At 46.0% G+C, this 14,748-nt stretch overlaps 1 protein-coding gene across 2 annotated transcripts in view; it reads right to left on the bottom strand.

Moving 5' to 3' along the window:
* Positions 1–691: 691 nt before the first annotated feature.
* LOC146339065 (A-kinase anchor protein 4-like) overlaps positions 692–14,748 on the bottom strand; it is a 32,061-nt gene continuing 18,004 nt past the window's right edge. For both annotated transcript variants that reach the window (XM_084812084.1, XM_084812083.1), the window contains 2 exons: positions 2,729–2,893; positions 692–1,682 (listed from right to left, as the gene is read on the bottom strand). In XM_084812084.1, the coding sequence (XP_084668210.1) occupies positions 878–1,411 (534 nt within the window). In that variant the 5' untranslated portion in view covers positions 1,412–1,682; positions 2,729–2,893 and the 3' untranslated portion in view covers positions 692–877. The remainder of the gene's footprint in view (positions 1,683–2,728; positions 2,894–14,748) is intronic.

Raw genomic sequence — 14,748 nt, 5'->3', positions numbered from 1 at the left:
TCATAGAGGGGAAGCCACGCAACCGAAGTCTCCTGACTGTCACCACTCACCTGCCAAAATGGAAAGTTACAAGCCAGTATATACAAAATGTGCCTATCAGGGTTCCCCTTATGACCTGGACCCCCTGAGCAACTCTTTAAGGATCTCTTGCCTCCTTAAGAGACCCACCTTCCTTCTTTTACCTTCCCCTTTCCAGTAACGTGGGGTTTAGGCTGTAGACATGGGGTGGTTGACACTCTAGACACAGGGTTTAACCACAAACGTTTACTGGTAAATCAATAAATAAAGTGAGCAAATCATAAAGGTATTTGCACAATCTACCTGAGTGATACAAAAGCCATTAAGAGAGAACAAAAGTTGCAAAAAGCAAGTTCCTTTACCCTAGCTGTACTTAGACTTCTCCAGGCTGCTGCTTCCTGCTCCCTCTTCAGGCTCTGGACTCTGCTCTTACTGGCTCACTCTCTCTCTCTTTATATATCCTCCTCCCTCAAAACTGAAAGTTTCAAACCTAAAGAAATGAAATTTAACTGGAGAAATGAAACTGAAACTTAACCGGGGAAATGAAACTACTCCTCTCAGGGATACCCCCTCCCAACAAAAAACTCCAAACCCCTAAGCCTGACCATTTTTCCCTTTGCCTCCATAGGCCTCAAACCTTCACAGTGCCCCAAAAAGAAAAGCACAGAAAGCTGATGTCAAGAATGTTTTTATTTATGAATCTCCAGCTCCTGGTTGTAGACACCAGGAATCGAAATTCAGATGAGAGTTACTGTATATTGTGCAGCCAAATAAATAGATTGCAAATGATGGCAGCGGTAGAGTTGCCAAGAGGAAGCCCGTGCTCAGGGCTCCATGGTGTGGACAGTTTGTCCAGGGTTTAGGAGGGGCTTAAGCCACCCCGTCCAAACTCAGGCATCAGGAGCAGGTTGGCATCTGAACCTTGGAAAGAAGTGTTGGTGTTCTGGGAGATCTTCTCCACAACTGATGAATGGAAAGGTGGCTTAGTCTTATGGGGAGCATCTAAATTGGACAGGGCCTGCTGGAATCCAGCAGCGTATTTCTGGAGGTCATTATTCAGCCAGTTCGCCACACTGGCTTCCTCAGAAGAGCCTTGCTTGAAAAGGCAGACTGTGTTGATGGCATTGTTCCGTTCATTGTCCTTGATGACAATGACATCTTTCTCTTCCAGATTCTCCAAGGCCAGGTCAAAGTCGTTGGAGGAAACGGAAACAATACTGGACTGGCTAGTGGTTTTCTTGGCTTTATTCTGATCTTTCTCCTTCATGTTCAGGGTGGACACATCGATAAAGCAAACCACTTCGCAGTTCTTGTCTTTGGAGACATCGTGCTTGTACAGGTCGACATGGCACAGGCCCGCTTGGCTGTTTAACCAGTCAATTTCCTGAGCCATCTTTGTGACTTGAAAGTGGAACGATAGATGCCTGGGGCCCTAGAAGTGTTCTTCCTTCAGTTGACTGGCCTAGGTGACTCTGCCAGACTTAAGAAGCTGCCTCCTGTCTCTGCTTTCTCTGCTGCTCTGAGCAGAGGGCAAATTGTTCCCTTGGGTGGACACATGATCTCTACAGCAGCAGTGACATCACAAACCATCAGTATCCTCCACCAACCAATGATGTGCTGGCAATGCTTGAACAAGAGGGTGCTGTACCATTTTGTTCCAGAACCTACAACCAGTAAAACAAAGGCCAGTGACAAAATCCTATATACCTCAGGTGGACAACTTGTGGCCCTTCAAATGTGTTGATCGTCAGTGTCCATCAGTCCTAACCAGCATAGCCAATGGTGAGGGATGAGGAGGAGTTGTAGTCTAAAACATCTGGATGGCACCAGGTTGGTGTGTGTGTGTGTGTGTGTGTGTGTGTGCGTGCGTGTGTGTGTGCTGTAGAACACAGTAGTACACTACTCTGGACAGTGTGCTAAAGGCCCTTTCCTAGAACTCCACTGACTTAGTACAAGAATTGGTCCTTGGCCTCTTGGACTCAAGACATGTCAAAGACAGTTGAAAAACTAGTTGTGGAATTCTTCATTCCTCCCCCCCCCCCCAGTATATACCAGGCATCCCCAACCTGGTGCCCCTCCAAATGTGTTTGACTACAACTCCCAGCACCCCAACAGCTGCAGGTGCAGTTTGAAAGACACCATCTTAGGAGGCTGAAGCATAGCTTGAGGTCTGAACAGGAGTTTTACTAGTGAATACTGTTTCTAAGCATTCTGTTGGGCTTCTGTAACAGTCTTGGGACGAATCCTGTCCTCTGTGTGCTTAGCTGCCTAGAGGAAGGGAAGGCACTATCAGTTGTCATGCTGGATCGTGTAATGTTTGAGAAAACTTGATGATTTTCCCTCAAAGTGAATAGGATTACAGCACTTAGATTTCTCACCTGAGAACCCTTTGGAGCAGCTAAAAAGGTGTCTCCGATTAATCAGGCAACATGTTCTTTAAAATCAAGTTTACTATAACCACTGCAGATGTTGGGCACTGTCTTGAAAGGATCATGGCTCCTGGTATCACATATACTGTAGGAGGGAATGCCTGTTCTAAGTCAATCCCTCCTATGTTACATACATGTATCACCTAAGGTCAAAGAGAGAGTGCTTTTTTCCCATCAAGACAGTTGTTTTCTCCATATGCAAGCATATGTAGATTTAACTGATCATTTAACATTCATATGATCGATTGACTAAGATTCCTTTCACCAGGTGAGAACCTTACCTTCAAGGACTAAGACATTGTTGATTCAGCATTTATATCTCCTCTCACGGTCCACATCTTCCTAACTTAGATTTGTCGAGATGTTCATTTCAAGGAAAGCATTTCAGCTCATCCATCGTCTGCTGCTTTGGGCTTCTGAAAATATTTCCTGAGACCAACAGAGAGCTGGAAAACATTATATGCACATTACAAACCAACTGTGTCTTTCTGCATGTTAAAGATACATTTGACAGGGATGGAGAAGAAAAATTATTCAGTTTGCATTTTAATACAAACTTACCTATTCAGACTTTCAAACCACTATTTCAAAAAGGGGGTGCCGACTTGCATAACATTTTCATATGCTGATTTGTATGTATGAATGCCAATTTCAACATTATGGCTATAACTAAAATAGAAATACAGCACATCTCACCATAATGGGGAAGACTGTGACCAGGCAACCTGTGTGCTGCTGCTCAGTTTGCCCATCATCAGTTAGCAGCTGGACAGTAATTTCAGGGCCCCTCCATGTTCTCCCTTCTCACGCTTCATTATCTTTAAAGCAGACTTGGGCTGATCAGCCTGCCAAAAAGAGGGCTATCCTCTGTAAAGCAGGACTCTCAGCCACCCTGATACCAAGGAAGACGTCGTCACTTGCTGTATTTCTGGCCAGCCTGCAGCTGTGAAGGACACAGGGGACTTGACAGAGAGAAGAAGATGACACTAAAATGTTCTGCAGTTCTAAGGACCTATGCCTCACAGATGCTAAGTCCTCCCCCTGAGTAATGAGGCAGCAGAGACTCACTGTGCAGTCCACAAACACTTTATTCAGCTAATGGCACCTCTTCACCTCTGTAGTGACTACAGAAGCTTAGAGCTGTCTTCTAGGCCCAATGTGCAACGTAAATCTTTTGGTAAGGATGCTACTGAAAGCAAGTGAGTTGCCCTTCAACTCCGGATGGGTTTCCCGCCGGGCTCAGCTGGATTTTTCTGAGCTCCTGCCTTTGGGGAGGATCCTCCTGACCCAACTTCTGACGGACAGCCAATCCGGTGTGATGCCTCCCACCTCCTCCTCTCAACTCTGCCTGCTTAACTCAGCAACGAGCTGTGGCATCTGTCAATCCCGAAGCTCCCTCCCCCTCTGACAGAGCCTGGGTTCCCACGGGGAGGGGGGAAGAGAATCTCTGAGCCTGGTTCTCCTCCTCAATAAGCCCTCGGGAAGGTTCTTCACTGGCTCCTGAGGAGTCTTGTGGAATGTCCTCCCCTACAGCCTGTCTCTGCTGGGCTTCCTCTAACTCCATCTCCGAATCCGCATCAGAGTCCGAAATCAAAACAGAAGGCCTGGGCTTACTCCTGATGCTAAGTGACTAAGCATCCTATCAGTTGCACCCTCACTGCTCGGAAGCCTCTGAACCCGGGAGCTTCCAAGATCTAGGTTGAAGCCAGCAGGGCAGGAGGAGGAGCAGAGGCAATCTTCGCCTCCCGTTCTCTATCTTTGGCAGGTTTCACTAGATGGGCTTTCAGCCGGTCTAATAAGGGTGCTTTGGAGGGGGAGGGAAGGAGGCTGGAGGAGGCTCAGGATATCTCGTATCCTGGCCTCTCTGATCTCCTCTCCTCCCCTCCCCACCCACCGTATCGCTCCCTTTTCTCATGCTCCAAGGTCATTTCTCTGACCTCAGAGAGGCAGCTGGCATGGTTCGCTCCATGTTGGCTGTGCAGGGGAGGGGGTCGGATCTCTGACTCTCCCTTCCAAGATCAGGGTGCCTTGGAAGAGGCACTTCCAAAAACCTTGGAAGAGTTTTTCCACACAATCCTATGGTCCCTGGGAGAGCGTCCCAGGGACCATAGGATTGCTCTCTGAGAGAAAAGTGAAAAGTAAAATAAATAAAGGTAATTTTTTTAAGTGAAATAAAGTAAAAGTGAAATATAATGAAGTTAAAATAAAATAAAAGTTAAGCAAAATAAATAAAAGTTAATGTTAAATAAATAAAAGTTAAATAAAGTAACATGCCACATCACAAAAATACCTGTGTGTGTGTATGTGTGTGTGTGTGTGTGTGTGAGAGAGAGAGAGAGAGAGAGAGAGAAAGAGAATTCTCTTCAGATGAATACCAGATGAATATATTGCCAATCAGGTGGAAACAAATGGCAGATGGGCTGAGGGCCAACACCTCTAGGAAACAACAAGTCTTATAAAGTACAAAGCTTTGCTCAAGGCAGACTGGGGGGAAAATTGCAGACAGAGCGTCGAATTAATTGCACTACAAGAGACGGCGTGGGTTTGAGCCACATCTAAAGATAAACTACCTGAACATGGAGCCAATTAAGATGAGAGAAATGCCTCACATATTAAAAAGAAAAGCATTAAATACACACACACACGCACACACACCACCACCATCTCTAAGAGAGCTCTGTTTTCTTGAAGGGAAGACTTATTTTGTAAATGAACACAGCAGCACAACAATGGCTCGTTTTGTCGGAAGCCCAGGGGTGATGACATGTGGAAACCTGTGGATGCTCAGGGTTGGCCCCAGACTAAGTTAGTTGCATTTAGGCCCCATTTAAGTCTAGGGATGGGTGAGAAATTTGTTTCAATTCGTTCTTCTTTGTGGTCTCTGTGCATCACACATATGGTTTCTACACCTGCACAGAGATTTTGTTGGAACTTTCTGGAGTGGAGATGTTTGAGTGGGAAGCCCACCGTACCGCCTCACAGGCATGCCCCAAAGGCAAGCCTCCCGCTTTCCCCTCAGTTTCTCAAAGGGTACCTCAGTAGCAGCATTGTTAAGAGCTTTCTCGTCTAAATCGTCTCCTGGGAGGTGACTGGGTTGTGTTGTCTTTCTACTTCTTATTCTATTTGTTTCCCCTTTCCTTGTTTTCTCATGTTATTTCCCTTTTTTTGTTTTGTGTTTTATTTTTGTCTGACATGTTTGCCGTGGATACGCCTTTCCTTCAACAGCCTATGACCCTCTGGGCCCCATTCCATAAATGTGTGGATTGTGGAAGAAAATTCTCTTTTTTATCCAGTCCACATCTCCCAGAACTGAATGTGGGCCTGTGAAGAAACTGAGGTAAAACTGAGGTAAAAATTTAATTCTTATGTTTTATTTCAACCACTGTTCCCCAGGGTTAACAGTAGAAGAAAAATGTATGGTTTTTACTCAGGGCTTGGGCCTGAGGGGCGTTACACTGTAGATATGGGGTGCTGGCAAATTGGCAGTTACTGTTAGCACTAGAAGGTGAAAATGAAGCCAGGTTCTCTCTATTTATATGGAAAGGTAGGATTGAAATTGGTACCATCTGATTGGGGAATCACTGAACATTCTGAAGATGCCCATTGGTCAGACGTTTACCCAGAGATGGGGTGATGGAATGTTGGACACCCCAAAGCTGATTGGCTGGTGGGTTCTGACTGGAACGAATATAAGGAGCTGTGGAGAGTCTGACAGGGGAAGTCAGTGTCTGACAGGAGAATCTGTCAGGAGGTGTCTGTGCTGCTGGCTAGGGCTAGTGGGAGTTGCAGGCCAAAACATCTGGAGGGCCACAAGTTGCCCACTCTGGTATTATAGATAGAACATTAAGGGCACGATCCTATACATGTTTAGACAGAAAAGAAGTCCTACAACTCCTCGTATTCCCCAGCCAGTCATGCTCGCTGGAGAATGCTGGGAGTTGTAGGACTTTCTCTGGGGCTCTCCAAAACCTGAAGCTGGCATTGCACACACTAGCTGTTTGTAACTACTCAGCAATGAGGGGAAAGCACTCTTCACCTGCCCAGAGTTACCCTTTTCTGTAAATATTACTCAACATCTTCTAGGACTGAGTGCTGACATTTTAAATGGGTTCCAAGCAGAAGCCCTGGTGAGCTCAAGTAATGTTGAAAGTTCTCTTCACACCCCTGTCCATTAAAGCCTTTGACTCTGGAAAGATTCCTGGCTACATATTCCAGGAATGGGGCCACCACCAGGAGGTCAGGTAGGTGAGCTGCTTTTTAAGGGATCCCTCAAAAAATGTATCCCTATCAAGTTGTATCCCTATCAAGGCTGCCCACTTCAGCTTAAAGGAGAGATGAGGTGGGTGAAGTCTGTGGAAAGAATACTCTTTCAGAACCTGATTTTGTTCCTCCCCTAAAATGCACAAAAGAAGAACAGGATCTGCGGTCAGAAGCTTGGTTAGATTAGGACTTAAAGTTTGAGTTCTGTGCCAGCTTTCCCCTGGGTAACTGCCCAAGCTTAAGTTGAGTACTTCCAAAGGAGTTTAATGATAGATTTCTGATCCATGGATTCCCCAAATAGAGCAAGTGAAGAAAGGCAACATTACTATGTAAGACAAGTCTCTACAAAGCTTTCCGCTGAATATGCCGTGATGCATGCTATGTGAGGTTATAATAACATATTACCAGTCCCCTCTCAAAACCCTACTTTTATGTGAAGCTTGGCACAATCCCCATTTCCCATGTCCTCCAGCTATCTCCAAATATGTGCCCTCCAGATGTCTTGGACTACAAATACCATAATTCCCAGCTAGCATGGCCATTGACCTACAAAGCCTGAAATGACTTGGAGCCCAGGAATCTGAAGGAACACCTCTCCTTGTATCAGCCCGTATCATGCCCATAGATCTCGTCCCTCCATTCGGGGGGACCCCCCATTTCTTTCTAATTCTCATGGTTACAGAGGCACATCTAAAATGCAATGATGGGAATCCACGAAGGAGTAGAATGATGGTATAGAGCAGGAATAAAAATAACCCTAAATTCATGGAACTCTTCCAAGAATTGGAACCATCCATGTGTGCGCTGGTGATGATATGTTAGGATCTTGTACGTATCAGTGCTGCCCCATTCACTTACATATTGGGGGATGTTCTACAGCAGAGCTGCAGAACCTGAGGCCCAGGGCCCAAATCTGGCTCTCCTGAGGTCTCAATCCGATCCTCCTTTCCCTCAACCACCAGATGGTTTCCTGCATTTGTTAATTCATAGAAGAGACACAACAGGCCCTGAGCAAGTGGCACATAATGCACATAGCATTGCCCTTGCATGCATACAACAGCTGCTAAATTGGTTCAGTTGGGTTGGATCCAGATTTAGTCATATTTAGAATAAACCCACTGAAGTCAATGGCATTCATGAAATTAACAGCACTCATAAAAACATGCGACTAACCCAAGTCTCGTTGATTTCAGTGGTTCTGCACTAAGTATGACTAAATCTGGATCCAACCTGCTGTTTCCAATTCATAGTTTGCAAATTCAGGAATCTAAGAACCACCGCAAAGCAGTCCTGCCCATACCTAACTCCGACAGACGTTCCAGAAGGATACCGTGTGTCAGGGTGGACACTGAGCCCATAGCATCCCAGAGTAGTTCTGATTCGGAGGAAGAGCAGTCACTCCTGGGAGAGGAGCGCGCCCCTTTTTCCCAGGGCCCGCAGCTGACAGAGATTCCTCCCACCAACATGCCTAGATTAGAAAGCAGTCCAGGGAGTGACCTAGCACCGATAGCAGACTGGTTGGATGCGTGGCGCAGACGCAGAGAGCGGCGCCAAATGGAGAGCGCGGAAAGGAGGCGTAGCGCCCGGTTGGCGCTCAAAGAACGGTTGCGCCCAGAGGATCCAAGGGAAAAGGGGAGGGATTCTCCCTAGTCCTTATATTCAGGGGTCTGCCAGTAATTGCCTTTCAAACAGGGACCAGCTGTTCCAACTTAGGGCATAGAGATGCTGCTGCTCAGCTCTAGTTGCTACCTGTAGAGTTGTAAGTTGTAAAAGAAGAATAAAGCTTTGAAAATAATCCCTTTGTCTGCGTCTGGACTTGGCTACTGGATTAGACTGAGAGATCCCTCCAAGGAGCCCTTGACACCATGGTTGATGGTATCAGAGGTCAAGGAGAATCAACAGGGTTATACTCCCTGTCTCTCTCTTGACTAGGGATGTATGAAAGTCACTTACCTTTTCGATGGGGTGATTTGCGGTGGGGGGGAGGCGCTCTGCACCTCCCCCCGAAATCCTAACTCGGCCGGCTCCGCTCCGCTCCGTGGCAACTCTGCGGAGCCGCCGGCCAGGTGCATTCGCAGGGGCCGTGTGGAGCCTGTGGACGCAAATGGTGGTGGCTACAGCGGCCGCCATTTGCGTTACTGTTTTTTTGCCGTGATAGGCTACATAAATATTGATGTAGCCTATCACGGCCTCCGCAGAGATGCAAATGGCGTCACTGCATTAGCTGTGATAGGCTACATAAGTATTTACATAGCCTATCACGGCAAAAATAGGGAAGCGAATGGCGGCTGCAGACGCGGCCGCCATTTGCAAAGCAGCGCAAACGGCACCAGGTAAGTGTCCTGTTTTGCACGCCTTTAGTGGGGGGCGGCCCTTTGTTCCGCCATGGATTTCGGGGGGCCGAATGCACTGGCATTCAGCCTCACCAAGATCCATGGCGAAATTCTCTGACATCCCTACTCTTGACAGAGGTCATCCCACAGGGTGACCAAGGCTGTTTCAGTGCCATAACCAGGCCTGAACCCCAACTGAAATGGACTCAGAAGATGATTTGCACATTCAAGAACTTAAAAGTCCTATCCTATACATGTTGATTCAGAAGTCCCACTGTGTTAAATGGGGCTGACTCCCAACAACTAAGGGCACTTAAGTCTGTAGACACTTAATAAATTAGACTTCATTCTGAGTATATTGTGCAGGAGTCCCTGGGCATCTGATTAAAATCATTTTCCACCAAGTGTCCTGGATTTTTTATGTAAATGTCCTTTAAACTGGGGTGGAGGTATTCTGCCTTCTGGCCAGGGGTGTTGCTAGGGTCTTAAAAGATCCGGGGCACAGGCCCATAACACAAATGTGCATATATGAGCCTAAGCGGACATCTAATATGTGTGTGTGTGTGGTGTGTACACGCAGTGTGCTTGCATGTGTGTATAGATTACAGACAGACAGACAGACATTTGAAGTATGCACTGACCCCCCCCCCCACCCCACTTAAACTCAGACCCCAATTCAGCATTTTGGAAAACATCCCGCTTCTACTCTGGCCAATTTGTAGTCGGACCACTTCAGCTCAGCACCAAACCTGAGTCAAGGTTTGAAAAATGAGGCTTTATGCTTCCTGTTGACTACCATGGGAAATTAGAAAAAAACTGTAACTTTTTTCTCTGGGTCAGAACTGGATGATAATTTCAGGCATAGTAGCCCTCTAGAAGGGGATTACACCTGCCACATGTCAGAAAAATAGGTGTAGGGTTTATATTTTGATTTTCTTTTAAAGGTAACTGCCAATAACATTTTAATTCCTTGGAAGAATTGGATAAAAATTTTGGGATTCATTGCCCCATCACAGGAGATCCTGTCTGCCAAATTTCAGAATGCTAGCCACAAGGAGTTTTGTGCAAGAGTGGCCTTGACATTGTGAGGGCATACTTATCTCCCCATGTTCCTTGTGGACCATTGTTCTGAAAATTACAGACAGCCTACAGTTGCCTCTACGTAAGAAACCAGCAAAGTTTCAGAAGGATAGGTGCAGCAGTTCATGTGGAAGGGGAGTTCTCCAGTTTGGGGGAGGGAGTGATTTGCTTTCCCTTCCATTCACCCCTTCTCCAATAGTTTTTGGGTAAATTTGTATGAAAATGCACAGGTCATTAGAGGTGTCCCCCAGGCAAGAAACCTGCAAAGTGTCTGAAGGATATACATGCATTCTAACTTAGAATTACTAGAATTTACATTTCACCAATGTTAGCAGCAGGGGAACATGGGTGGGAAGGTGCTATTGCACTCATGTCCTGCTTGTGGGGTTCCAATAGGCATCTGGTTGGCCACTGTGTGAACAGAATGCTGGACTAGATGGAGCTTGGTCTGATGCAGCACGGCTCTTCTTATGTTCTTAAATAGAGATTGCCTCTGAACATATGAAGAATGTTCTTATTTCACCACTGAGCACTTGCATTCTCCCCCTACCAATTCTATTCCCCTCCATACAACCATCCCTCCTCATCCTACCATCCTCCAGCAACTTTTCATAAAAACAGATGTCTTGTTTTGTGCAACTCCTCTCTATGCACAAGCTCTCATTGTATCTTCCTCCCCGTAGCCTCATTTGTGCCAAGACTTCACCAGGATTCAGCCAATGAGTCTGTTTTCAAAACTAGGGCTCAGTTATGGAGAAACTCTGAGCGTGCACTAAGTGCCTTTCTCTCACCACTGAAGCTAGAGTTGTTGCAAAAAACAAAAAACAAAAAAACCCACCAAACCCACAAATGACAAAACATAGCATAGGACTGAGCTGAAAGGGTAGTCAATTCATTAGACGGAATTGAGTAGGCACTGTATTAAGCTTGCAGTACCATGCTCACAACTCAGGACTTATTTCTGAGTAAACATGCAGAACATCAAGGTGCAAACCTCCCTGCAAAAATAACTTGTGCTGGAATCCTATGCACACTTTCTTGAGGGTAAGCCTCATTAAACATAGTGGGACTTCTCAGTAGGCATACATAGGATTGCTTAAATTAGCAATATTTATCTCCCCTCCACTTAAAGCAAACAAACCCCGAACTCCTATTTTTTAATTAAAGCTTTCTGTTCATAGGAACATAGGAAGCTGCTTTATACTGAGTCAGACCCTGGGTCCATCTAGCCCAGAATCATTGACACTGACTGGCAGCAGCAGCAGCTCTCCAAAGTTTCAGGCAGGATTCTTTACTTGCCCTGCCTGGGGATGCTGGGGATTGAACCTGGGACCTTCTGCATGTCAGGGTGGAAACTGAGCCCATAGAGCCCCAGAGCAGTTCTGATTCTGAGGAGGAACAGCAATCCATGGGAGAGGAGCTCACTCATCTCTCACAAGCACAGCAGCTGGCAGAGATTCCTCCTGCCAGCATTCCTGGGATAGATAGTGACCCTGGCAGCGAGAGAGTGCTGGAAGGGGGCTTGCTGGACGCTCGGCACAGATGCAGGGAGCGGTGACAGATGGAGGGCGCCGAAAGGAGGCATTCCACTCGTTTGGCACTCAAACAACGGTCGCGTCCCGAGGACCCAAGGGAAAGAGGGAGGATCTCTCCCTAGCCCATAAGTTCAGAGTCTTCCCGCACTTTTCCTTCAAATGGGGACCAACTGCCTTACCTGGAGCTTAGGCTACTCTGCTATCTTTCCCCAGTGCTGTTCCTTGCTTAGTCGCTAGTGATTAGTATCTGTAAGAGTCATAAAGGAATAAAGCCTTGGAAAGAATCCTCGTCGTCTGTGTACTGAGTTGGCTATTGGAGGGGACTGCAAGAAGCAGCTGGGGCGCTCCTGACACTGCTTGCCAAGCATGTGCTCTACCACTGAGCTACAGCCCTTCCTATTGCTGGATAATGGCAACTGACAAACAAAACAGCCCCAGATTTGTTTCTCTGCAAACTGTGTGAACCCACTCTTCTCAAAGACTTGAGTGAGAAGGAGAAAAACTAACCACCTTGTCTGTTTGTATAAAGTCAAATACAGTTCAGAACTCCTCTTGCCCACCAAAGAGAATTCTCTTTAAGAATTCCACAAGATATGCTCTGGGTGGAAGAAAGAAAGAAAGAAAGAAAGAAAGAAAGAAAGAAAGAAAGAAAGAAAGAAAGAAAGAAAGAACAGGGGAGGGGAGGGGAAGGGAAGGGAGGGGAAGGGAAGGGAGGGGAAGGGAGGGGAGGGGAGGGGAGGGGAGGGGAGGGGAGGGGAAAAGAAGAATGGTGATTGGAAATGTGCATGTGGGTGGGGGTAGAGAGAATTCCCTAAGCCAAGTGGCTCCTTTCAGAGAGGTCGTACTTCAGGGGAATTTAGGAGGCTGTGCAGGATTTGTAAGGACTGCACGTACTTAAATGAGCTTTATGAGGTGAGGTGGCTGAGGGATTTTTCTAGCTTTTTTTAAAACTGTAGAACCTATTTAGAAGCCCCCACAGTTTCTTGATCATGATGCCACATAGTCCTAACCCTCCCTTTGGGATTATTTGAGTCCTACAGCTATTTAGGAGAAATTAAAGTGGAGGGGGAGAAAGAAGTTTGTGGCGGCTGATTGGATCCTTTGCTGTACTGAAGCTACTAAACTTCTGCAGAATCCAAAGGTTCCAGTTTGGGCCAGTAAAATCAGATGCTGTGTGAAATACCAGTATCTCACATGGAGCTCTTTCTTCCCTTCCTTCTCCCTCTTCAAAATTTCATTGCAGGCAAGCTCCCAACAGTGGGCATGTAAGAGCAGAAAAGAAAAGTAGGGGGAGAGAGGTTTTTTGCACTTCAGAAAAAAACTTACACCAGAGATTAGGGATAGTGACCTCCTAATGGTCACCTTAAACACCTTCTGATTAGGATCTCTAATCCCCTGGGTGACTTGACAGTTTTTACATTTTGTTTTAGACTTTGAGAAAAGGAAACTTTATGCATGGCTAGTGCAAAAACCACTGGACCTAACTGTCTGAAATTTGGTAGGTTCAGTCAGCTCCACAGGGCCTGCTAGGTCCCCAAATTCCATGCATGTATGTGGAAGCACAAATAAAATATATCTCTTTGCTTTAACACATTTTCTTGAAAATAGCAAATTTTAGCTGTGACCAGCACAAACGTCACTGGACATAACTGCCTGAAATTTGGCAGGTTCCATCAGCTCCATGGGGGCTGCCAGGTTTCCCAATTACATACACCTATGTGGAAGAGCAAAGAAATTATAGCTCTTTGCTTTGACACATTTTCTTGAAAAAAGCAAATTTTACCTGTGGCTAGCACAAAAGCCCCTAGGCCTAACTGTCTGACATTTGGCAGGCTTAGTCAGCTCTATGGGGGCTCTCAAAATTCTATGCATGTATGCGGAAACACAAAACAACTATAGCTCTTTGCTTTGACAGATTTTCTTGAAAATAGCACATTTTACCTGTGACTAGCACAAAAGCCACTGGACCTAGCTGCCTGAAATTTGGCAAATTCAATTAGCTCCATGGAGTCTTCCAAGCCTCCAAATGTCATGAATTTATCTTACAAACTAAAAAAAGTTATGGCCATTTTTGTTTTCCAATGCAAGTCAATGGGAATATGTAAAAAAAAAAAAGGCAATTAGGATAGCTCAAAAGATCCAGGCACAGCTCAAAAAAGATCCAGGGCCCGTGCCCAGGTAGGCCATTTTATAATGACACCCCTGCTTCTGGCTAAACAGGAACAGAAAAGAAAGGTTAAAAAAGCCTGATAAATGTGAATTTCTGACAAACAAACCCGTTCTCTCACCTACCTCTCCGATATTAGCCACAAGTTTAGCTTGGATCAACGTCCTCAAACCAGAGAATATTTTTAGACATTAATGATCTGCAGATATTTGCAGATGGCCAAAGGGGAACAAGATGCAAAATAAGGCACAAATATAAAACAGCCAAACAACTCCTGCTTTTAGGTCTGTTAGGAAAACAAACATACACAAACGGCACAAATTATATTTCACTATATTTGGAAACGCAGACATGGTGTCCACCACGGGCTGTATCAGGCTGGCAGACTCCCCACCCTGATGAAATGTAGACCTCCTGCCTGTGCTGGAAACTGTCCAGCTATCTGAATTTATGGCAAACCACTGACCACCCCTTTCCTGGCAATACGGGGAGGGAAAATGATGGTTTCTTCTCCTTGTTGCATTTGAAATTACTCCAAATGGCTAATTCAATACGGGTTAGGAAAGGAATGGGTTAGGGGGAAATGGATAGACGGGGGGGGGTCTTCTCCCCTTCACATTGACACTAGAACCCAATGAAATTGATGTGCACTAGGTTCAATACAAGTTGAACCTGCAACTAAATGTTGCAGTGTCTCCGCTCCCTGCCCCCCATCACCATTCTGTGGCCACTTTAGCACACTCAGCCTTTATTGGACTGTTGGGGGGGGGGGCTAAAGGTTTTTTTGTACTTTTGTGATCTTTGGGGTTCCACCACACCTGCTGATGCCTCTCTCTTGTGCATGGGCGGTGCCATGTTGGCTACTTAATCAATAGCACTCACTGCCTGAACATCAGAAACAGAGAGAGAAATGAAAGCACTTCTAC

The sequence above is a fragment of the Heloderma suspectum genome, chromosome 8, assembly GCF_057233095.1.
Source record: "Heloderma suspectum isolate Gila_16-S chromosome 8, 16-S_ref, whole genome shotgun sequence".
In the NCBI taxonomy this organism is placed as follows: domain Eukaryota; kingdom Metazoa; phylum Chordata; class Lepidosauria; order Squamata; family Helodermatidae; genus Heloderma; species Heloderma suspectum.
The sequence above is the reverse complement of the archived record's forward strand: the minus strand, read 5'-3'. Positions and strand labels throughout refer to the sequence as shown.